The following is a 25,437-nucleotide window of genomic DNA, read 5'->3' on the forward strand; positions in this document are numbered from 1 at the left end:
ACTGTCTTGGCAGACAGGCTAAACCAGGTGGAGGATGAACAACAGGCCTCAACCCAGTCAGTGAGTTAGGGGGATGGCCACTCCAAGCACGTGAAGACTTTGGTGAATGAGAACAATTTGTTCCAGTGGTCCTGAAGGTGGCTGAAGTAGGCACCAAGGTCATCTACTACTTCCTGGGCCATTGCCAGTCATCTCTGACTTTTGTCCTGCCACTGGGCTCAGGAAGAGAGGATGAGACAGATGACTGTGCAACTCTGCCTCACTTAAATTCGATTCACGCAGAGGTCAGGACATCACTCATGGTACCATTGGTGCTCTTTAAAGTGAAGGATGAAGAAAAGCAACAATAACAACAACTTAGTAGGTTATGTTACTAACTGGGAACCATCATAGTTTACCAGGTAGGGGAATGACATAATCAAACTTTCACTTTTTAAAAGATGTGGAAGACTGGACGTGATTATAGGCAGCAATGAAAGAGTCAATAGGGAGAGACTAAAGATTAAGAGAAGGGTGGATGACATTGGAGAGGTTTCTGAAGAAGGAGATGGGAAGAGATTGAATCAAGGATACAAATAGGATTGGCCTTGGTCAAGAGAAGGACCTAATAACTATAGACAAAATTATTTCTAAGGGGAAATATGTCCTGAATTGCAAACAAATGACTCACAAGTCAGCTTTTAGAACATACATTATATATAAGTTAGGGACTACATTTATATAGTAACTCCTTTTATTTTACATGATACACGAGCTGTTTTTTTTTAAGAAAAGTAATTTATTTTTTCCAATTACACATAAAAACTTTAACATTCATTTTAAAAAATTTTTGAGTTCTAAATTTTCTCCCTCCCTCCTTCCCATCCCTCCTCCTTGAGAAGGCAAGCAATTTGTTATAGATCTATATTATATACATATAGATGTATATGCAGTAACTCTATAAATTCTCATCTATCCAACTAATTATATTAGTTACTAGTCTCCGACCAAGGTCTAAATCAAATGGCCAAAGAATGGAGAGGAAAGACCCATGGAATCCTTTCTCAATATGTTCATGGAACACTTGGACTCCATTGCTGCGTAGGCGGGAAACATACATGAGCCCATCATCTCTTAAGATATCATGTTGACATGTGAGCAAGTAAGTTAGTGGCAGAAAGCTCAATGTTGAATCATTGGCCAACAAAGGATTTATTCTAGGATCTACAATCCCTGGGAACTTTTCCACTATCTCAGAACTTCCATAAATTCGCTTGGTATAAATGTGGCCTTTTTTAAATCTCTCAGGAAGCAGGGTAGTCCAGTTGACAAACTTGAGGAGATGGCTATATTCGGCAGGTATATGTTGGTTAATCTTCATGGCTTGCTCAAGGGATTCATCAGTGGTATGAAACTCCCTCACCATTTTTATTAATAAGGCCTTGGTCAACATTATGCCATATTCATTTTCCCTATAGGATGGCAAGTCTGTATCAAGCATCTGCAAGATAGGGTAAATTAAAGCCTGAATTTTAGGTTTAATAGGAATTTCAGGGACACTCATGACCTGCAAAGACCAGAATATTCATTAAATCAGAATAGCCTCATACCACATACCAGCAGGAGAGAAAAAGTCAATTTCAACTTTTGAATCATCTCAAATACTAGGCATAAACTATTCATGTGAGTCAGCAGGATTATCTTCCCAATATGGAGGGTCTTCCTAAGAATAAGTGACTAATAAGGTAATACAACTAGTAAGTATCAGCAACCCAGGTGTTTGAATTTCAAGTCCAAGGCTCTGTCTTCCTCACTAAAGTCGTCACAGTACAGACATTCATTGCAATAAACATTATAAAGCCATGGGATAAAAGAGGTACAACATCCTACCTGTTGAGTCATGGCTGCTGCTAAACCACCCCCGGAACTGTCTCCTAAAATACAGACTCTGGTTGGATCCACACCGTATTTGGCAAGAGTTTCAGGTTGTAGGAAGGACTTCACAAAATCATAAGCATCATTCCACTGAGTTGGATGGTGATATTTAGGAAATTTTCGGTAGCTTTAAAAGAAAAATGTAATTGTTCAGTCATGTCTGATTCTTCATGACACCATTTGGAGTTTTGTTGACAAAGATACTAGAATGGTTTGACATTTTCTTCTCCAGCTCATTTTATGAGGAAATGAGGAAACTAAAGCAAAGAGGGTCAAGTGACTTGCCCAGGGTCACATGGCTAGGAAGTACCTGAGGCTGGATTTGAACTTAGGAAGATGTGTCTTCCTGAGTTCAGGCCAGGTACTCTATCCCCTATGCTAGTTAGCTGCCCAAAAAAGAAGAATAAGAAGGCACTTAACATTTGGCTCTAGCTGCATCTATGCTGGCATGTCAATACTCTCACTACAGAAGAGATGGAGTGCATGAAAATTGCCTCCAAAAAGAAATTCTATCCATCAACCCCCAGCTTCTCAACAATTCTCATTTTACAATTGACCATTTATTCAAGGAGAAGATTAAGATTTTGATTCAACATGCCTTTATGAAGCACTTGCTATGTGCCAGGCACAGTGCTTGGTGATGAGAATACATAGACAAAGATGAAATGATGCCTGCCTTTGGGCATGTTACATTCTGGTGAGGCCGGATGTGGGCCTTGAGATCAAGAGGATCAAGGCTGAAAAGCTCATGGGGTGGCACCAGGCACCTTGAAAGGGGCAGATTAGGTCAAAGAACAAATGGCAAATGAATTAAAATAATTTTTACTTTTTAATTAGAGGAAATGTCCAGGATGGGAATGGAACTGACTATCTGCAGTTGAATAATTTTTATTTGTTGTCTTCACCAATTTCTGTACTACCAAAATAATTATCTGTTTTGGTTTGGAGCTTAAAACAACTCGCTTGGTCTTATCTATTCTTTGTTACATAACTAAAGCTTCTGGTTTGATATATGATCTTATAGAAGAAAAGGCAACACTGCTTACTGTTGTCTAAACCAGATTAAAATGTAATTGGGAAATATTTAATCAAATAAATAAGATTAGAATAGGGCATAGATAATGTCAATATGTAGTTTCTAAGTTATTATACAGCCTGCAGGGATTCTAATGTAAATTTTAGTGGTCCCCATTTCTATTTCAGTGTAACACCACTGATCTAGAACAAATTATAGAAAAATTTCACAAATTCAGATTATAGGACCCATGGGGAAGGGTAAATGTGTTTAACAATTCCTTAATGGCACAGTTCCACAAGAAAGCAAATCACTTTTTATATTATAAGCATGTTCCTGACATATAGCTTCCAAAATAAAAAAAAAAAGAAATATGCTTGTTTCTACTTAATTCTTTCATAACTCAAAATGGGAGAAGTCTTGCCTTCCACTAATATCCCTATTTTTCCAACCATAAGTACTAGTTGGCCTAAACAGTTGATTTACAGTTAGTAGCAAGAATGATGTAAGATGGGGATCTCACTTCCTCATTCATATCCACATTCCAGTGAATATAGATAGAAAGGAGCAATTTGGAAAGACTTTTATTGAATGTGCATTGTTTATCTTTGGGTCATGGTGGCCAATAAACTCTTGGTTGTATTCAAAGTATGGGGTGTTCTGGAAAAGAAAGGCAGAAGGTTTAATTTTAGAGTTTTTGCCCAAACAAAAGTCAAGATCATTGGCCCTTTTAAAAAATATAGATATATTTTTAAAAAGGACATTTGTTATCCAGCTTTGAGGTTAAGAACAAACATGGTTAATGGAATTTTAAAACTTGAATGAAGTAGTTTCATAGAGAGAGAGAGAGAGAGAGAGAGAGAGAGAGAGAGAGAGAGAGAAATTAGTTTTCCTAGATGAATTCAAGTTACCAAGTCGAGATAAACTCCATCCAGTGGTATGCTGGTAAATGTTTAACAACCAGCTCTGGGGGTTTAACAACCCCAACCCCCAAAAAGATGCACAACACACTTTTAAGTTGAATCTGCATTATTAATCTCTTTTCCATCATTCTTTAAGTCTAGACTTTAGACAATAAAACAATAAATCAAACTCTGATTTGTAGTATTCGCCAATTTTCAAGGCATAAATGCTCCTACTTACAATTTAAAAAAAATTTTTTTGGCAATTGGAGTTAAGTGACTTGCCCAGGGTCACACAGCTAGTGTCAACTGTTTGGTCTGAGACCGGATTTGAACTCAGGTCCTGCCGACTTCAGGGCCGGTGCTCTATCCACTGCACCAGCTAGCTGCTCCCCTACTTACAATTTCTGTGACATCCCTGCCAACAACATACAACATCGCTTTCCACAATTACATTTTAGTCTCCCCAGAGAGTTTTCTGGAGGGCGTATTGCCCTTGGACTGCAAGTCTGACACTTCTGGCTAAGGGGCGATGCTTCTTCTGTGTGAATGAGGATGAATGGATGACAATGAATTTATTAAGTGTGTTCTGTAAGCCAGGCACTTTGTTAAATATTGAGGGTATGAACACAAGCCAGCAAGACTGTCCCAGACCACGCCTTCAATGAGGTTACATTTTATTGAAAAACAGCACCACAAAAAGGAGAGTTGTATTTAAATTCTATTTGTTCTTCATGCCTAACACAAGTCTGAACTACCCTAAGAAACCTTCTACACCGAAGTGACCTTTTACCAACCTAAAATCCTTGTAGTCAGTAATACACAACGTTCAGTAGATTGAAGTGAATCCCACTGGTAGTGTAGTGATAGTAATCAGGTGAGGGTGTTGGAAAGAGATTTATCCCTTAGCCATCGATTTCCATCATATTCATGCTAATCAGAGTTAGGATCACAGATACAGAACTGGATGGGATGTCAAAAGCTCTGTATTGCTATTCCTTCATTTTACAGATGAAGTATGCTAGGTGATTTGCACAAAGTCACATGTGTTAAGCTATTGAGATAAGATTTGAATCCGGGTCTTCTGACCCCGGAGGTGGAATTCTTTCCAGTATCCCCCTCTGACTAACTGCCAACAGTGAGAAAATTCTTTGAAATGCTCAAGGAAATGAAGAATAATTTAACAATTATTTTATACAAGCAAATACAATAATTACATATAGTTTCAATAAAACATACTCCCCCTCCCCCCTTTTATGTGTAGGCAACAAGTCAGGGAATGTTATTTTGTCAGGGTGGGAACTCTCTCCAAAGATATTGTTAATTTAGGAAATTCATTGCGATGTTACAATTTTTCTATAGCTTAGATAAATCTTAGAGAATGGTCTGAGGTGCAGAGAAGTTCTGCGATTTGCACAAGGTCTTAGTGCTGCCATAGGTCAGAGACTAAATGAATAGAGCACTCTATTCATGGCATCCCAGTGCCTCTCTTCTGTTGTTCGGGAACTGAGTAACAGAACCATTCTGAGCTTTCATCTCAGGGAGTGCCCAAGCTCCCTGCACTTGTGTGAATAGGAGTCTTCCTTGATTCATGAGACCAACGTGCTGCTGTCAAACAGCCATGCCAGAGAATCTAGCTTACTGAAGAATGTCCCCACCGTTCAGAGAAGTTCTAGTAACCTTGTGACCTGAGGCTTATTAGACTGAACTGTGTTCAGTAGATGGGCCTGCCTCACCATTTGGCTAATGTGATCTATAAAGGAGATAGTTCAGCATCCTGGGATCAAAGATTTAGAGCTGGGAAGTCCAATAATGGTTCAGAAAAGTGTCTAAACTCAAGGTGAGTGGGACTGATGCAGGATGCTTCAAATACTCAAGATCATTTCCCAACAGCTCTGAGGGAGACGTCCTCACTGAGAAGAGTGAGGGAAGTGTGGTAACTAGGGAGCCGACCACGAGACCAAGAGGTCACGTGTTCAGGTCTTGTTTCTTGATCCCTATTGGCTCTAGAGGACAGACAATTCTTTTAACCTCTCCGTGCTCTAGATCAGTCAAACTCATATAGAAAGAAAGGCCACTAATTTTCCCTAAGGATCACTGAAGGTGGCATATGACTTAGAGAACCACATATTAACATTGTCTATGTTCTATTGTATTGTTATTTATTTTGTGAAATATTTCCCAGTGATTCTGGCTGCACTGGGGATGCTGTGTGTTTGATATCCTTTCTCTAGAAAACAAGTTTAAAAGAAAGTACCTGTCTTCATTGGTAGAGGAAATTTCCTAGACCAATGAAATCACCGCTCTTATCAGAGGAACTTAAACAGAATATAACCAACCCCCTCCAGATCCCTTCCCCAAGGATAATATAAATTTCTCAAATTGTCCCATTCTTCCCCTCTGGTGTTGTGGTCTATGAAGTCAGGTGTTTGCCCAGCATTAAAAATTCTCCGACTCTATTTACCAGAATGGACAATGACTTTTAGAAATTCTGCGAGTTTAGAAGGGGCATCTAGGTGGTGCAGTGCATAGAGTGCTAGGCCTGGAGTCAGGAAGACAAATCTGGCCTCATATATATATATATATATATATCTCATATCTCATATATATAATCTCATCCTTGAATAATGTGGGATAGTAATACCCCAGGTATACAAAAGGACAGATAAAATTGGTGGGAGTCAGGAATCACAGGGAATATGAATCATTTGAATGCTGTCCAAATTCATCCCAATATGACCAAATAAAAAATAAATGTCAAGTATATCCTTAATATAGCCAAAATAACTATTAGAATTTTTTCTTACTCAGGTCCTACCACAACAGCATCCAGCTTGTTCGCTATCATTCTTGCAAAGACGTCGTAATGCAGAAGGGCTGAAAAAAATGAACGAAATGAAAAATATCCGACAGAAATTAAAGATAGCAAGTACAGGGACAGATTTGACTCGAGATTCACCTTGAAATAGTTGCCCAAACCATATGCACACTATAATTTGTTTCCTCTTATCAATGATAACAATTTTTTTAATACCTGGAGTTCAATTGACTAGCATTTATTAAGAATCCTCAAGAATTAAAAGAGTAAAAAACATTTTATCTCTCTAGTTAAGTACCAATCTCCTTCAAGGGAGGATAGCTTAGTTTTTATCCAAAGGTCACTGTGGGAGTAATCATGTCTCATTTTTCTTCTCGGTGTCAGGGAGATTACGCCCAGAAACACGCTCATCAAGGAAGCCTTTAATCTGGGAGTTAGAATAATGGTAATGAGATTCTTGGTATAACTGGTGCATTTATATATATTTATATATATACATATACATGTACACACACACATATATACATATACATGTACACACACACATATATACATATACATGTACACACACATATACATATATACATATCAGGTATCCCTATATTTATATTACATATGTACAAATATGCATATATATTTATCAATATTTACATATTACTTATGCAGCATCTTTTTTTATTCACATTTCCTCAACATTTTCTTATCTCATGTCCTTGAAAGTATCTTTTACTCATTGGCATCCCTTCTCTTCTTTAAATCATTCCTCAAGTCCAATGTCTTCCAAAAAATCTACACAGATAGTATTCCAATAGGATCCTGGGGTTTTCCTTTCGCACTGTTCTATCATTTTGTTAAAATTGTATAGGAGAATGCAGGTAGCTAGGTGGCACAGTGGTGCTGTGGTGCTCTGGCCTCAGACATTTACGAACTGTGTGACCTTGGCCAAGTCTCTTAACCCTGTCTGCATCAGTTTCCTTATCTCTAAAATGAGCCAAAGAAAGAAATGGCAAACCACTCCAGAATCTTTGCAAATAAAACCCCAAATGGGGCTATGAAAAATGAGACATGACAAAAATGAATGAAAAACAACAAATAGGAGAATGTAAGCTCCTTGAGGACAGGGACCATTTCCCTTTATTCTTTCAGTGCTTGGCACTATGGCATACACATAATAAGGACTAAATAAATACAAATTATATTTCCTATTTATCCTGTATATAGCTTGCTGTGTATATGTTTGCTTCTAAGTTGTCTCTCGTTTAATTGTAGGCACCTTAAGGGCAGGGATTGTCTTTTGCCTCTTTTTGTATCCACAGAGCTTAAACAGTAGCTGTCCCATAGTAAGTGGTTAATAAATGTTTATTCATTGAATTATTGATTGAACTGGGTGAATTGAATTGTATACGTGTTAGACGATCTTATGGGCTGGGATCATGTCTATTTTTACAATGTATCTTCAAGGTTGAGTGTAACTGCTGTAGACACAATGGACATTCAAGAAACACTCATTGATTGTATCAATTAGTAAGCATTGCACACCCGAGTACTGTGAACCGGGAGCCATGTTAGAGATGGAAAGACAAAAATGAAATGGATTTTGTTGTCAAGGATTTTAGCCTTTTTCGTGGGGAAACCACATGTGGTACACCCATGAGATGATGACTATTCCTGAGTCCTGTCTCCATAATAATACTAAAACTACAATGCATGGCCTAGAATAAGAAAAGGCATGTAGAATGCGTATTCTGGGCTTGTACATATAATTAGCCGATTGGTCTGGCAGCTGCAGTAAATTCAGGGCATCACCCCAGTCTCCATAATTCTTTCTACCAATAGAACTGACTTTCATTTTCTTTGTCCTTAGAGAAACACATAGCAAAATACATCAGCAGTAGCCGTTATTGTTACTAACTTGTCATAGCTTTGGGACTGGGGCTCCACGTATAAAACCAGTGTGGAATGACTTTCTAATTTCCATTTCAATATATCAAAGTCAAACCTGGAAATATTCACAGTAAGTACTTCTTTAAAATAGAAAAAAAGGAAAATAATTCAAAATGTACCGACCAGGATCTTCTCTGTAAAATAACAAATTAAAGAAATGCATGCCTTAATCTTATTTATGATAGGATTCAATACTTCTTGGTAAAGATGCATATTCTCATGATAGAGTTTTATAAATGAATAAAAAAAACCCTGGTACTAGAAAAGTTAGAAGCAGTATGGTATAGTGAATAGAGTACTGGGTGTGGTGTGATCAAGATCTGTATTCAAATCTTGTGTTTTAGACTTCTTGGCACAGTGACTCTGGTCGAGTCATTTAACACCAGAAACCGTCACGCAGCTTTCCAACATTATGAGTTTAGCTGGTTTGGGATCTTCTCAGAAGAAAGTATTTCCAGAGAGATGAAAGCCCAGTTCCTCGATCTAACAGCAAATGCGGACTTTGTCCTAGGAATGGGCCTACTTACCGATGCTGCCAAAACTAGAACCTCCTCCATGGAAATAAATAATTGCTCGTTTCAGCGCATGTGATTTCCTCCTGGACACATAATAACGCACTAGGATGTCATTGACTATTGTGTCAGTCACTGTGACATTGTCATCAGAAATGGGGGCTGTTATTTGCCCCTGTATTAGCATATCAAAAAATTCCCAATAGCTCATTAGGCCCAATTTTTCCAAAGCTGTACCCTGAAAGAATAAAAAGAGAGAAGATATATACATATGTTAACACTATCTTACATTTATACACACTTAAATAGATCATATTAAATGAATAACTGGCTATGGAGTTGGAAAGATCTGAGTTCAAGACCTGCCTCGATTTGAAAAAATACTATCTGTGTGACCAGGGCCAAGTCACCTGAGTTGTATGGACCTCCAGGCCACTCAGAGTATATGAGATCATTTATTTTAGTCTTCGACCTCGATGGGGATACACACTTACTAGTAATGTCACAAGGTCAAAGGGCATATACACTTTAGTGACTGTTTCAATGATTCCAAATTGATTCCCAGTTTGCTTGAGCCACTTCACAGCTCCAACACCCCCACAGACACATCTTAAACTCAATAAGTCTAAAATTGAATTCATTATGTTTCTTCCCAAGTCCGCCCTCCCCATCCTACTTCTATCAAAACAGCACTATCCTCCCAGTCACTGAGGCTCACAACCTTGTTATCATCCTTACCTTCTCCCTTTCACCCCAACATTCAATCTGTGACCATGCACAGTTGGTTGATTTTACCTTCATAACATCTCTTGTATATGCCCCCTTCTCTCCTGTGATATGACCATCACCCTCACCTTGCTTCTTGGACTACTCCAATAACCTTCTAGCTCAAATCTCTTGCCCTTCCAGTCCATCTGCCACTCTGCTGTCAGATTCATTTTCCTGAATCATAGGTTTGATCATGTCACCTTCCTGTTTGATAAAATCTAGTGAGTCACTATTACTTCCAGGATCAAATATGAAATTTTCCATTGGGTATTCATAACCTGGTTCCTTCTTACCTTTTCTAGTCTTCTTACATCATAATCTCCATTACCTCTACCCTGTACTCTATAATACAGCGAGTCTAACTTCCTTACTGTTGTTCCAACAAGACACTCTATGTCTCAATACTGAGAGGTTTTTTTTTTTTTGAGGGGCTGTCCCCTATACCTGGAATCCTTTTCCTCTTCATTTCCATCTCCTGGCTTTCTCAGCTTTCTTTTAAGTCTCACCCAAAGTTCCAAATCTACAAGAAGATTTTCTTCATTTCCCCCTTAATGCTAATGCCTTGCCTCTGTTGATTATCTTCAGTTTATCCTGTACATATCTTTGTTGTCTGCATGGTGTCAGTTCTCAAGAAATGTGAGCTACTCAAAGGCAGGGACTTTTTTGCTTTTCTTCATATATATAGCACTTAGCATGTGCTGAAGAAAATTCTTATTGACTTTCCTTGACAAATTATAAAAAGGAAAATAAATTTGTAATAAAAATACCTTGGACTCAGGGATGCCCAAGACCTAAACCCAAAGGAAAATTCTCAGTCTCTAACTTTTATAAGAAGAACCTCAAATATTTTCACAGACTTGCCACCATTGTAATGGAATTCTAAGAAGAAATGAAGATTTAAAGATGAGAACATCTATGAAAAAACTGCCACAGAGCAAAGGATGAAAAATGAAATGAGGAAAAAATTAAAAGAATAAATAGTTTGTTAAAGGAGGTACAAAATCTTACTCGAGTGACCAACTTCTTGAAAATGAGGTTGAAACAGACAGATATTGGTGACTCCATGAGACAACAAGAAATAAGGGAACAAAATCAAAAGGCTAAAAAAAAAAAATCATAAAATGTACCCTCTGTCAAAAACCATTGACCTCAAAAAGAGGCAGAGGAGAGACAATCTAAGTCTTTTTCAAACTACTTGAAAACCTTGACCATAAAAAGCCTAGTTATCATCTTTCAAAAAGTCATGAAGAACAACTATCCATTCCTATTAGAACTAATGGGCAAAGTGAAAATAGAAACCAGCCACTGATCATCTCCTGAAAAAAACCTAAAAAAAGAAAGCCCTCAGAAACAGCATGGCCTAAATCAAGAGCTTCCAGGTCAAAGAAGAAACCACTGTGAGGAGTCAGAAAGAGAGACTTTAAGAAAGCAACGAGACAGCCAAGATCATGCACATAGCTACCACTGTACTGCAGGAAGCAAAAGGTAAGCCCTTACATGCAAGAAGATCTTATCCACAAAACTGAGTGCAATCCTACAGGGCAAAATTGGACCCTTCAGTAAAAGGAAGACAACCAAGTACACTTGCTTAAGAAAGTGCTGAATAGGTACTTTGAAATGCAAACACAGGACTCAAATATACAAAGGTAAATATAGTTGGGAAATTCAAGGGACTATGCAATGATCAATTGTATTCTAATTGGGAGAACAAAGAAATATCCTCTCAGAACCTAGCTAATATCTTCAAGGAGTACATTCCCCCTCCAAGCAGTCAGAGACACTTCCTTCCTTCTAAGGAAGACGAATAGTAATACTGATGCTGCCTTCTCTCTTTTGAGTTATGTGAGAAGGGGGTCGGTCCACTGAGGCATCTCTGATGTAGTCAAGAGAGCAAGGAATTTCCAAATCCCATGGTATACGTTACATGATCTCTGAGGTCTCTTCTTAATTGTAGGGTATATTGACCAACCCTCTATAGTAACTAAGACTTTCTCTCACAAAACCTAATTTATCTTACTTGCTTTTTTAAAATAAATTTTTATATCTTTTTTTTTTAAATTGCCCAATTTTCCCCTGCATTCCTCCCTTTCTTCCCAACAAGAATCATTCCAACAAAGGCTTTTTTTTAGAGGAAAAAGAAAAAGGGATAAGAGAAAAGCACAATCAGCAAAATTAATCAATACATTGAAAAAAATCTGAGAGTATATTCCATGTTCCATGCTTATGGACCTCCCACCTCTGCAAAGAAGTGGGGAGCAGTATCTTCTCACAGCTCTTCTTTGTAGTCATGCCTATTCTTTGAAATTTTGGAGCCTTCACTTACAAAGGTTTTGTGATTGTATTTCAAGCTGTACTCAGAATTCATCATTTTTATCTCTGGAGGTAGGTAACATTTTTCTTTGGAATTGTGCTAGGTCATATTGATCAGAATTACTAAGTCTTTCACCGTTTAGAATCTTTAGAATATTGCCGTTACTGTGTAAATTGTTCTCCTACTTCTGATCACTTCACTTTTCATCAGGTCATATAAGTCTTCTCAGGTTTTCCCCAAAACAATCCTAATCATCATGTTTTTTTCATAATACAGTAGTATTACATTCATGTGCCATAACTTGTTCAGCTATTCCTCAATTGATAGGCATCCCTTCAGTTTCCAATTCTTTGCCACCACAAAAACTTCTATAAGTATTTTTGTCCATATTGATTTTTTTTCACTTTTTCTTTGATTTTTTTGTGGTGTAGACTTAGTAGTGTTATTGCTGGGTCAAAGTTTATAAACAGTTTAAATGCTTTCTGGCCATAGTCCTACATTGTTCTCTAGCATGGTTGGGCCAGTTCATAGATCCACCAACAGTGCATTAATGTACTTATTTTCCCACATTTCTACCAGAATATGCCATTTTTCTTTATTGCCATCTTAGCCATTCGTTTGGTTCTGAAGTGATACCTCAGAGTTGTTTTTTATGTGCATTTTTCTATTTATTAGTGATTTGAAACATTTTTTCATCTGACTATTCATAGCTTTGATTTCTTCCACTGAAAACTGCCTGTTCATATTCCTTGATTATTTATCAATTGGGAAATGTCCCTTATTCTTATTAGTTTGATTCCATTTCCTGTATATTTCACAAAGGGACCTTTATCAGAGAAACTTGCTGCAAAGATTCCACCCCCTCCAGTTTCCTGCCTTTCTCATGATTTTGGCTCCATTGGTTTTGATTGTGAAAACCTTTTGAATTTTGGAGTCAGAAGACTCATCTTCATGAGTTCACATCTGGCCTCAGACATTTCTTAGCTGTGTGACATGGGCAAGTCACTTAATCCTATTTGTCTCTGTTCCTCTTGTATAAAAATGAGCTGGAGAAGGAGATGGCAAATTATTCCATTACCTTTGCCAAGAAAATGCCAAATGGGGTCACAATCAGTGTAATCATGACTGAAAACATTTAAAGAATGACAACAATTAATATTATCCATTTTATATCTTGTGAACCTGCGGTAGGTGCCTCCACTTTCTCTCCTTTCATTCTCTTCTTAACTCCTTACAGTCTGGTTTCTGCACTTATCATTCCACCAAAAACTGCCCTCTCCAAACTTGCTAATGATCTCTTAATTATCAAATCCAGTGGCCTTTTCTCAATCCTCATTGTCCTTGACATTTCTGTAGCTTTTCCACACTGTTGATCACTCTTTCCTCCTTGATATTTGGGACGCCATTCTCTCCTGGTTTTCCTTCTATCTATCTGACCATACCTTCTCTGTCTCCTTTGCTGGACCATCCTCCAGATCACACCTAACTGTAGGTGTCTCTCAGGGTTCTGTCCTGGGTCCTCTTCTCTTCTTCCTCTATATCACTTCACTCAGTGATCTCACCAGCTCCCATGGATTTAATTACCATCTCTGTGCTGATGATTCTCAAATCTGCTATTCCTCCCTCAATCTCTACTGACCTCCAATTTCACATATGCAACTGTCTTTCAGACATATTGGACTTGATGTATAATAGGCATCATAAACTCACTGTGTCCAAAATGGAACTTACTATCTTTCCTTCTAAACCTTCCTATTTTGTTAGATAATTTGGGGCTTAGGGGCTAGTTTAAAAACATTTATTATTATTATTATTTTTTTATAAAGCTGGGACAATTTACTTTTTGTCCTATGCAGTTTTCATTTATGATTTTTTGAAATGTAGTTATGGAAAAACAGTCTTTAAAAAAGCCCATTATGTTTTACATGGAGACTCTGCGGCTCATTGTTTAGGTTTTTATGTAATGTAAAAGTGTGAAAAGCAATTTTTTTCTGTTCTGGCCAGAAACTTTGAGGGTCTTCCTCTCCCAGATTGATATTTTGTGATGGTAAATTAGGCCATCTTTTATCTCAATTCTTACCTAGCCCTTAGACATTGAATTGGTGTTGACTCAGGAAAGCTGAGACCTGCGAAAAACCTTAATTTAGGAAGGCCAAGGTAACCCACTGCATCCTGGGCCATCTTCAGTCCTCTTGAGTTTTGTGGCTGACATTTTGGTGTAGCCGTGCCTTAGTTAAATAAACTTCACATGCAAGTTAAGACATCACGCTTGGGCTATCATTGGTCCTCTTCAAGAACAAAGGACAAACCATAATGATACAAGGAGAGATCTGTTCATTGCTCACCAGGTCTGCCCGCTGCAAATTCCTGACCCAGTCTGGGTTTATGGGCTTGTTTGTAGATTGTTTTCATACACCATTTCTAGAGTCAGTCACAATCAGCCTGCTTGGAGGCTCTGCAGGTTCAGTCAGAGTAGCTGAACTACTAGATTCACCTTGGTTTTGGTCTCCTTCTCTGGTTTATTCCATTGCAGGTTTATATAGGACCTACAGGTTAGAAGTGATGCTCACCTCAGCTCTTGTGCTCAGAGACACGTAGCTTTCATTCTGGAACTTGTTCCTTGATCTTTACAGAGATAGAGTCCCTTCTCCCTTGTGACTTGGACAGATCACTCCTTTCTATGCTGAAACTGTGACCTGGAGCTGGGTAATGAGCTATCGAACTATCAGATGGCACCTGTGCTAGTACAGGGGTCCCCTGGGATCTCCTGCATAGGTATTCATTTCCCTTACCACCCCTGGGTGCTGGGCTGCTTCTCATCACTTGCTGCCGCCACAGTCCATTGCCTGTGCTGTTTCTATCTGCTGCAGTAGCTACAGAGCACTCCTGGCCACCTCCACCCCAGTGTCTGCAGACCTCTGTATCTTTCTAAACTTCCTAGAGCAGGGAAAATGACTAACTGAGACTTTTTCTTGGCTTTCCCAATCAGACTTCAGCTTGGCACATTTCCTAGGTCATTGTGGAGGAGATCATTGTGATACAGAACAAGTATGTGGAGGAGCTGAGGCCAAATTGCCAACTCTGTGCCTCTTGGTATTCGTCACATCCATTTTTTCTTACAGCGCAGTAAGATTTCATTACATTCATATACCACAACTTGTTTAACCATTTCCCAATTCATGGACATCTACTTGACTTCCAATTCTTTGTTACCATTAAATTTGCTACTAAAAATATTTTGTTGCTTTATCATTTCTGATTCTCTTCTGTCTACTCTGTTTCACTGATCTACTCCACTATTTATTTACCAATAGCAAATGGTTTGGAAGACTTCTGCTTTATGATAAACTTGAGGTCTAGGAGTGCTATGCTCCATTAATTCCTACCTTTCCCCCTCCCTTACTATTTTTCTTGATGTTCTAGGTTTTTGTTTCTCCAAATTAATTTTGTTGTTGTTTTATTGAATTCTGCAAGGTATCCCTTTGATAGTTTAATTGGTAGAGCACTAAAATTGTAAATGAATGTCAGTAGTATTCTTATTTTTATTATATTGGCATAACCCAGACATGAGCACTCTTATGGCTGTTTAAGATTTTAAAAAATTTCCTTAAGGATCTTTTTGTAATTGATTTCATATAAGTAATGGGTGTACTTTGGTAGATTGATTTCAGAATATTTTATGCATTTTGAAGTTAATTTGAAGGTGATTTCTATTTCTCTTATTATGTCTTAAATTTGTCTATTACTATATAGAATTGTGTTGATTTTTGTGGGTATATCTTGTATTGTGCAAATTTGCTAAAGCTATTAATTCCTTCAATTGGTATCTTTGCTGATCCTTTAGCATTTTATAAGAAATCCATTATGTCATCAGGAAATGGGGATAGTTTTCCCTCCTCTTTGCCTGTATTTACACCTTTAATTTCTTTCTCTTGTCTTGATGCAATTGTGAACATTTCTAGAATTACATCAAATACTTTCATTACTACTTACATAATTTCATGTCATAAATTTAAACAAGTCAATTTGAGGGTCCATGTGCTGTTTGCCCTGTGATTAGCTGTCCTGGGAGCTCAAACTGCTCCTTATAGCTCTGTGGTCAAGCAATGTGTCAATTGCGTTTGGTAGGTTGGAAAAGAATTGGATTGGTGGAGTTGCATGCTTACAGAGAGATAGTGCATTAGAGTTAAGTCCCTGAAATCCTTTGTACTGAAAATGAACAACATGGGAGTATTCAAATGAAAGAATATAATGCATTTGGAAAAAAACATTAACATATTGATTTGAAACTTTATAATGAATTGAAATAAAGTACAGGAGAATTTGTGGGACAATGAGTATGGGTGATGGTTGTGGCCTTCCTAGGGTCGTAGGTGACAGATTTTTATTTCACTCAAACCCCATACTTCATGGATTGGAAAGTGGAGGCTGAGAAATGTTAAGTGACATTCCTAATGTCAGACAAAAATTAAGGAGAAGAGAAAAGATTCCAACCTAATTCCATTGACTACAAATCTAGCATGCTCAAATTATGGCACACAGCAGGGTCACAGTGACTCCATGATGAGGGGACATGCAAGGAGGAAGAAGAGATGTCATTAGGATTTTGAATGTAATCAGGATATCAAAATGACAGTAAGAGAAGAGGAAAATAGATGAGAGAGAAAGAAAAAGAGAGAATTCATAAAATACCTTTTATGTTAAAAAAAATACAAATGTCTCCTTTAATCACATAATCTACACTATCCATATTCCTATATCTAGCTGTCAACTGCTAATAGGCAGTTGTGTCTCTCACTTCTGTAAAGATGATACGTAACAGGTATTATCTGATTGATATAACCTAAAAGAAAATTAACTACATTTTAAAAGTGGAAACTAATAGATTATGCCCCTTTATTTGAAATCAGTAATGAGTAGAAAATACATAAAAGGAAATTCTTATCTTACCGTAAGTTGACAAATTTTAATAAAAGAACGAATCATCATTGTCTTCCATGGTTGTTCAAAGTTTGCTGAGAAAGTTGTATGCATATACCAAGCCAGAAGAGTGCAGGAAATTATAAGGCACAGAGCTTTGGGCCCCATGGTGTTATCCTGGTCTTTCCATCCAAATGAATGCACTGACTTTTATATATCCTAAAGAGTTGTAAGAGGTTGAAGATTTTATCTTTAGAACACTCCGTCCTTGTAATTTAAACTTGTCACACATCCAGCTGTTATTATCATATGAATAATAAGTATCTTCTATGTAGAAAGGTGAGGCAATCATCTTAATGAGAAATAAACAGTGTGCTTTTTTTTTTAAATTTTTTTTTAAATTTTTTTGGGGGGAGCTAGGCAATGGGGTTAAGTGACTTGCCCAGGGTCACATAGCTAGTAAGTGTTATGTGTCTGAGGTCAGATTTGAACTCAGGTCTTCCTGAATCCAGGGCTGGTGCTCTATCCATTGCACCACCTAGCTGCCCCTACAATGTGCTTTGAATCACACAGTTGTAAGACTGCCAGCCAAGTTTTGTTTAGCTGATGGCACACAATGTGTGTCCTCCATGTGATTGCTAATAAATAGATGTATTACTCAAGGAAATGAACTACATCCATATTGACATTCTACCTATAAACGGAAACAAAAAGTGAAAATATTGTAGGTATAAGAGGGAAAAAATGGCTCATGTGTTGTCCTCAGAGAAGTGAATAAAGCAGCCAGTAGAACTAGTTTCACCGCAATTCCATAGACAAAAGGAATGCATCATTTCATGGATTACTTGGTGGCCTCACCTTGCGGGGCTCACTAGTGAAGATCACTTACACTTACCTATCAAGGATCTGCATTTTCTTTCCCAATTCATGTGTACACTGAGAGGTAAGGATCCTCAAGTGTGGCTGGCTGCATCTTCCCTTTAAAGTTCCAGGGGTACCCTTGAGAGGTAGGGGATGGATGTCTTTCTTTTTTGTTGTTTTTTGAGTTTTAAATAAAAAATTATATTGATTTTTTTGTTTTTTTAATATTATTTTTATTCAGTATTTTATTTTTCCCCAGTTACATGTAGTTTTTTTCTAATATTTAAAACATTGAGTTCCAAATTCTCACTATTCTAGGCTATAATATTTTATATATACAGCCCTGTCATTCAATGTGTCATCTGTCCCTCCCAACTTTGTACCCTGTACAATTGAAAAGCATGCCATCTATTCCTTTATCCAGGTCATTGATGAAAAATATTATACAGCAGAAGACTAAACACAGATCCCTGAGTCCACTTTATGGGAGGAGACCTGTCAACTTGACAATCATCCATTAAATGACTACTCCTAAAGTCCAATCATTTGTAGAGTTCCAAATCTATTTGTATTGCTATCTAGCCAACATCTCTTCTTTTTCACAGAATAAGACAGATTTTTACCAGTTGCTTTGCTTAAATTTAGGTAGTTTATAATTAAAGCTTATTTTTTTTTAGGATTCTTGTCAAAAAAAGGAAAATAAGCTTGCTTTGGCCTGACTTAATCTTCATTTTCTCACTTCACAGAATCACAGAATTTGAGAATTAGATGAGACCTCAGTAGCCATCTAGTTCAATCCACCTATGAAAGGAATTGTTACTCTCCTATTCCCAGTAGGTTACCATCCATTCTTTGCTTAAAGACCTCCAAAGCTGGGGAACCTCCTACTTCTGCAGGTCATTCTACCTTTGGACAGCTCACCTGGTTTGGGAGGTTTGTTTTTCTTGACATCAAGATTAAACTGGCTTCTTTTCAGCTTCCATCCATTTCAACTGGTTCTGCCCTCTGAGCCCAAAAAAGATCAAGTCTAATCCCTCCTTGCCATGACAGGCCTTCAGATATTTGAAAACAGTTATCATGGCCCTGCTGAGTCTTCCTTGCTCCAGGCCAAACACGCTCAGTTCTTTCAATCCATCTTCTTGTAATATGGATTCAAGGTCCTTTACTATCTTGGTTGCTTTCTTCTTGATGCTAACTCATCACTGTTCTTCATAAACTATGGTGCTCTAATGTGAAGACGATGTTCCAGATAATGTCTGATGAGAGCAGAGTACAGTGGGACTCCCACCTCGATATTCCTGGAAGCCATGCTCTTTGTAATTGCCGCCCAAGATCCCATTAGCGTTTTTTGATGGCCGCCTCCCATTGCTGAGTCGTGCTGAACTATCATTCCACTAAAACCCCCAGATCTTTCCCAGACCAACTTCAAACTGTTTCCTTCATTATATATTTTTGAAACTGATTTTTTTGGGTACCAAACACAAGACTTTACTTTTGTCCCTGCTGAATTTCATCCTACTGAATTTATTCCAAGGCTGTAGGCAGTCAAGATTCTTTTGTATAGGGACTGCAATCCAGAGCTTTAGTTATTCTTCCCAGTTTTGCTTTATTTGCAAAACTAATGTTTATTTAATTTCTGTCAGTCAATCCTTGAGCATTTGTTAAGCCCCTATTGTATGCCAGGCACGTATTAGGTCCTAGGGTTAAAAGGAAAAGTAAAATTCAGTCCTTGCACTCCAAAATTGATGGGGAGACAACAGGTAAACAACCATGTAAAACAAGTTATATACAGGATAAATTGGAGATACTAGGGAAGGCATTAGTATCAAGGGGCATTGGAAAAGGCTTCCTATAGAAGAGGGATTTTAATTGAGACTTGAAGGAAGCCATGGAAGTGGAGATGAGGAGGAAGAGCATTTGCAGGCATTGAGGAGAGCCAGTAAAAATACCTGAAGTTAGGAGTTGTGTATTGTGCCTCAGCTTGGGGCTCACTCCTTGCCCATGGGGCACTCTCCTCTCACTCTCCATTTTCTCTCCTCTCATTTTCTTCAGAACCCTTTAGAATCTAGCCTCCAACCTCATCATTCCACTGAAATGGATCTCTCCAAAGTTACTAATGACCTCTCAGTTGTCAAATCCAGTAGCCTTTTCTCAGTCCTCATTCTCCTTGACTACTTTGCAGCCTTTGACACTTTTGATCACTCTCTCTCCTAGTTCTCTTTCTACGTATCTGATTGCTGTTTCTGTCTCCTTTGACGAATCCTCTTCCAGATCATGACTTCTAACTGATGGGGTGTTTGAGTGCTTGTACTCCAACCCCAATTCCAAGACCATATTTCCCTTTAACCTCAAAACACTATTCCTGACAGTTTTCTCCCCAGCTCAAAGACACTCTCTGGCAATAACTCATGAGTGGGCCCAGGAAGGTAAATTATCTCACTAATCTCTCCCTGTTACAAGAACGAGCTGACCTCTGTAGAATTTCCCTTGTACTATCTTTTATCAACAAAATTTTCATGTATTGATTCCCACAGCTATCATGTATGATCCAGAAATCAAGTTATAGACATCAGCTCCTGAAGCTATCTTGTCACAGAAACAATGGACTAAAAATATACCCTTTAGGGACCCCCCTTCCTGGTTTCCAGTACTGAATGATGCCAAGGTTGCATGTTATCACCTAATTAGCATACTTGGCACATAATCCACTATTTTTCCTATATAAGCTTTAGCATCATTCCTGTTAGGTTGCAGAATCCCTAAAGGAGCTCTCCCCACCATGTTAACATTATAATAAACCTTTGCCAACCTGACTTAAAGAATGCTTGAGCCCGTGAATTAATTCCAGATGACCCTGTCCTTTACTTCCATCCTTGGGGGGGGGGGAGAGTAGTCCCTGAACCACTCAAAATGCATCATAGCTATAAAAGTGCCTCTGGGTTCTGTGCTGGATACTCTTCTCTTGTCCTTTTATACTACTTCACTTGGTGATCGCATCAACTTCCATAGATTTAATTGTCATCTTTATACTGATGACACTCAGTGTACCTATCCTGTTCCCATCTCTCTGCTGGCTTCCAATTTTACATCTCCAACTGTCTTTCAGACATCTCAAACTCAAACTACCCAAAACAGAACACATTATCTGCACCCCTAAACCCTCCCGACTTCCCAACTTCTCTATTACTGTTGAGGGCACCCTATGTCGGGAGGGTTTATCCTCCCTTCTTTTTTAAGCTTGTTTTTGTTTAGTTTCTCTGTTGAAAATTAATTAAAGTTCCTTCCTTTCTTACATTTCTAGCCTCCCTAGTTCATTGCAACTTATGGGTTGTAAACAGTCATAACATTAGTTTACCTCTATCTTGCTCCTCACCTTCTAGAACAGTGACCCCTACTTTTGATGCTCTCCTCCCTGAGGCTTCCAGACACTTTTTTTCCTAAAAAGTTCCTTTCACAAAAAGAGCCCTTTCAACCCCAAGTTTATAAAAGACTTTTAAAAAATTTCAAACTTGTTTTAATGATTACAGAGTAATTTATATGTAACTAACTAAAATGTTTCAGATTACTTAATTTTTAGAAATCAGTATATTAAATGAGTAGTGAAGTTAGTCTATCCTTTTTGCATTCTTTAGGAAGGTATTGCCAGTGCTGGAATTCTCATCTCACATCAAGTCCCCGGGCCTGATTTTTGAGAATATTCAAAGCCAAAACGATCTTTTTCTCTCTTGGTGATATGAAAGCCTTCTGAGTGGGCGTTTAAAAATTGCCTGATTGATGAGTGATGCCCTGAAGGATTAGAGGAAAGAGGGCCAGGTCACTCTTTCCCTGCAGACAAGGAAGTGGAGCTGCTGGGTCATGTCTGCCTCTCCGATCCCGTCTTCCCCGTCAGAGAGTCTGCAGGTGGCTCCCCTCACACTTCTCATCTCTGAAACTGCTGCTCTCCTGACCGTCTCTCCTCTCTGTTCAGCCTCCCAGTGTTCGAGCTTTCCCATGAAAATCCAGGCCTGTCCTAATGCCTTTCCTTTGTTGATTACCTTCACTTTATGCTGTCTCTATCTTGCTTTTATATAGCTATTTGTATGTTGTCTCCTCCAGTGGATCGTGAGCTCCTGGGGAGCAGGGACTGACTGTCTTTTGCCTTTCCTTGTATCCCCACTGCTTATTGCAGTGACTAGTACACAGTAAGCACTTAATAAATGCCTGTTTGTTGACTAATTATCAGAACACCCAATTAAATTAAGTTACTCCTTTCATTCTACAGAAGAGACTGACTACCCGTCACGTAGCAAGTAGAATCTTCAGGACTTGAGCCCTCCTTTGTTAGACGTATTGCTGCTGAGTGTTTAAGAATAGCTTTTTGCAAAACAAAAACAAAAACAAAAAAAAAAAACCAACCCACTTTTTTGGGGTATGTGTGCTACTTCTGGCTTCCAAGTTGTTTGAGGAAGGTTGGATGTAGTTAGCTGAGCATGTTTTGTTTTTTATCTGCATCAATGATCTTTGTAGGTGTAGGCAAGTCCCTGTGTGGAAATTTGTTGCACCAAGACAAATCAGCAACTAATCTGTAACTTGCAGCATAAAAAATGTGAAGGCTTGATTACGTGACCCCTGAGGGTCTCTCTCACAGCAGTGCTCCTGCCACGATCCTTCCTAGCTCAGTTGTCTTGCACCTGTCCCTGGTCCTCAGCTGCCCCCACAGCACTGACCTCCCTGGGCTGTAGTGAGGATCAGAGGAGGTAATCTTTGTAAAGAGTTTCGTACAGCACCTGGTACGTGGTAGGCACTCAGTGGATGTTTATTCCTTTCCCTCTACCCTCACCTCTACCCCCATTGGCAGTGCTGCCTTACCTGGAATACAAGGTAAGCCCTTTGAGGATGAGAACAATTGGATAGGACAGATTTCTTCTGCCTATGGGTGGTCTGGTTACTAATTTAGTGTGAATAGGGTTAATAGGGATGTTTAGGAATTTAGGAATAGGAATAATTAGGAAGCAATTCCTGTAAGAGTGTACATAGATGTTCTTTAAGTTGTAAGAACAAGTTCCCAAAGTGAATCTCTTCCTTAAAGTTGGAATTTATGGTGCTTATTAGGTTTTCAGTGACTGATGCTATGCTCCTTGAGGGCAGAGACTATATTTTTGCCTTTTTTTTTGGTATCTCCAGCACTTAGCGTAGTACCTACAGGGGTGGGGAACCTGTGGCCTTGAGGCCACGTATGGCCCTCTACATCCTCAAGTGTGGCCTTTTTACTGAATCCAAACTTCACAGAACAAATCCCCTTAATCAAAGCATTTGTTCAAGAAAACTTGGACTCAGCAAAAAGGCCACATTTGAGGACCTAGAGGGCCACATGTGGCCTGGAAGCCACAAGTTACTTACCCCTGGCCTACCACATAGTAGGCATTTTTTGAATGCTAGTTAACTATCCGTGCAATGTAAGGGGAAACTGCACAATTCTGTAGAAAGAATGTTGTGCACTAAACCTTCTCTAGCACCTAGCAGAGTATGACACACGAAAGACACTGAGTAAATATTTGTGGAATTGAATTCAACATGTTCATAAAATTAAGAAATAGAGAAAGAGGATTTGTTAAAAGCCTTCTACATCTTTTCTGTCAACTCACCAACCTATTTATCTACAGTAGGCAAACTTTGCTAATAGCAAAGATAGGATGTGCTGGTTCTCTGTAGCTGCTACTTACAAGTTTGGACAATCATAGGAAAGGAACCAAATATTCTTCTAGGTTAGCAGTTCTCTAACTTTTTGGTCTCACAACTCCAGACTCTTTTGTTTTTGGCTAGACAATGGAGTTAAGTGACTTGCCCAGGGTCACATAGCTAGTAAGTGTTATGTTCTGAGGCTGGGATTTGAACTCAGGTCCTCCTGACTCCAAGGCCAGTGCTCTATCCACTGCACCACCTAGCTGTCCACTCTTCAGCCTCTTAAACATTATTGAAGCCAACCCTCTCCCTCAAAGAGCTTTTGTTTAGGTGAGCCACATTTATTGATACCATATTAGAAATGAAAACATCTTAGTAATATTATGAAAATAGCTTTGCCCTCATGGACCCTCTGAAAAAGTTTCAGGAATCCCCAGGAGTTCCTGCACCACACTTTGAGAACCACAGATCTATTCCAACCAACCTAATTTTCAGATATGGAAAATGAGGCCCAGACTGGTAAATGACTTCTCCAAGGTCATCCAGATAGTAACAGATTTGAAACTTGAACCCAGGTCTTCTAACTACAAGACTAGCATTCATTCTACTATATCATTATTGTTTAAGATATAGTATGTTAATAAAAGTGATTCCATCTGGAATAATTAAAAATTAAAAATGCAGAGCATCCTACCATCTGAGTCAGTGATGCTGCTATGTGTTCCCCAACACTGTCTCCTGAAATGCATGCTGTGGTGGGGTCCACACTAGATTTTGCCAGAATTTCTTCCTGTAGACAGAACTTCACCACATTGTAGACATCTTCAAATAGAGATGAAAAATGGCATTGCGGTACAAGTCTGTAGAGAACAGACCATTGATCAGATGATTTTCATTGTGACTATGTAGGCATCTCTCCATAAAAGAAAGGATTCAATGGGGAATGATCAGAGTTGAAATTCTTCATGTAAAACTTATGTTTCTCATTGGCTTCCATTTTCAAGGAGAAAACGTGTTATAAAAGAGCACCAAAGAAAGTTGAATCTAGACGCTTTGAAATCAGCAAATGAGGAGCTTCTGAGGCAGCTGAGGGTGCAGTAAAAAGAGCAATGGACTTGAAATCAGGGAAACTTGAGTTCAAACCCAGCCTCAGATACTTCCTAGCTGTGTAACCCTGGCCAAATCATTGGTCTTCCTCAGTTTCCTCATTGGTAAAATAGGGGTAATAATCATAGCTACCTCTCAGGGCTATTTTGAGGATCAAATAAGATAATGTTTATAATGCAATTGTAAACCTTAAATACTATATAAATGCTAGTTATTATTAATATTGTGAGGCTGCAGGTAAGAAACAGCATATAAATTCTCTGTTTTATGAGTTCCTTTAAGTCAACATTCCACAATTAAGTATGCTTTATATGTCATTACAGTCAGATTCCCCTAAAGTTCTTTTTTTACTCAAATACATATAAAAATATAAATTAAAAGTAAAATTTAAATGCTTGGAATAAAATTTGCTTATTTATTATTATTTTTTTCAAAGCAAATCAGCAATCCTTACTATCAATCGATCAATAGACATTTATTAAGCACCACTCTATGCCAGGTACTCTGCTAAGTACTGGGGATACAAAAAGAGACAAAAGAAATTCACTGCCATCAAGGGGCTCACACTCTAATGCAATCTCATAGTAGCAGGTTATTCTAACCCAGATATTTCACACATAGGACTGGCATCGAAAAGGGCACACCTTGACCGGGTTGCATAATATTGATGGCTATCGATAGGAGGAATCTCATTGCCCTTCAGG

The 25,437-nt window shown here is 38.4% G+C and overlaps 1 protein-coding gene across 1 annotated transcript; it reads right to left on the minus strand.

The window, feature by feature from the left end:
* Positions 1–937: 937 nt before the first annotated feature.
* On the minus strand, positions 938–17,272 carry LOC110204760 (arylacetamide deacetylase-like). Its single transcript, XM_020980848.1, has 5 exons — positions 17,135–17,272; positions 9,121–9,343; positions 6,639–6,708; positions 1,870–2,041; positions 938–1,546 (listed from the first exon to the last, which is right to left on the minus strand). Exons 1-5 carry the CDS (start codon positions 17,270–17,272, stop codon positions 938–940), a joined length of 1,212 nt encoding a protein of 403 aa, XP_020836507.1.
* Between the last annotated feature and the right edge of the window lie 8,165 nt (positions 17,273–25,437).

The sequence above is a fragment of the Phascolarctos cinereus genome, unplaced genomic scaffold (genome assembly GCF_003287225.1).
Source record: "Phascolarctos cinereus isolate Bilbo 61053 unplaced genomic scaffold, phaCin_HiC Scaffold_7;HRSCAF=346, whole genome shotgun sequence".
Lineage (NCBI taxonomy): Eukaryota > Metazoa > Chordata > Mammalia > Diprotodontia > Phascolarctidae > Phascolarctos > Phascolarctos cinereus.

Excerpts from the sequence above, each read along its gene's own strand:
- LOC110204760 (XM_020980848.1), bottom strand. The coding sequence starts at position 17,272 with ATGGGGCCCAAAGCTCTGTGCCTTATAATTTCCTGCACTCTTCTGGCT. Across the intron at positions 9,344-17,134 it reads TTAAAATTTGTCAACTTACG|GGTACAGCTTTGGAAAAATT; the intron begins GTAAGATAAGAA and ends TTATTCTTTCAG. Across the intron at positions 1,547-1,869 it reads CAGCAGCCATGACTCAACAG|GTCATGAGTGTCCCTGAAAT; the intron begins GTAGGATGTTGT and ends TGGTCTTTGCAG.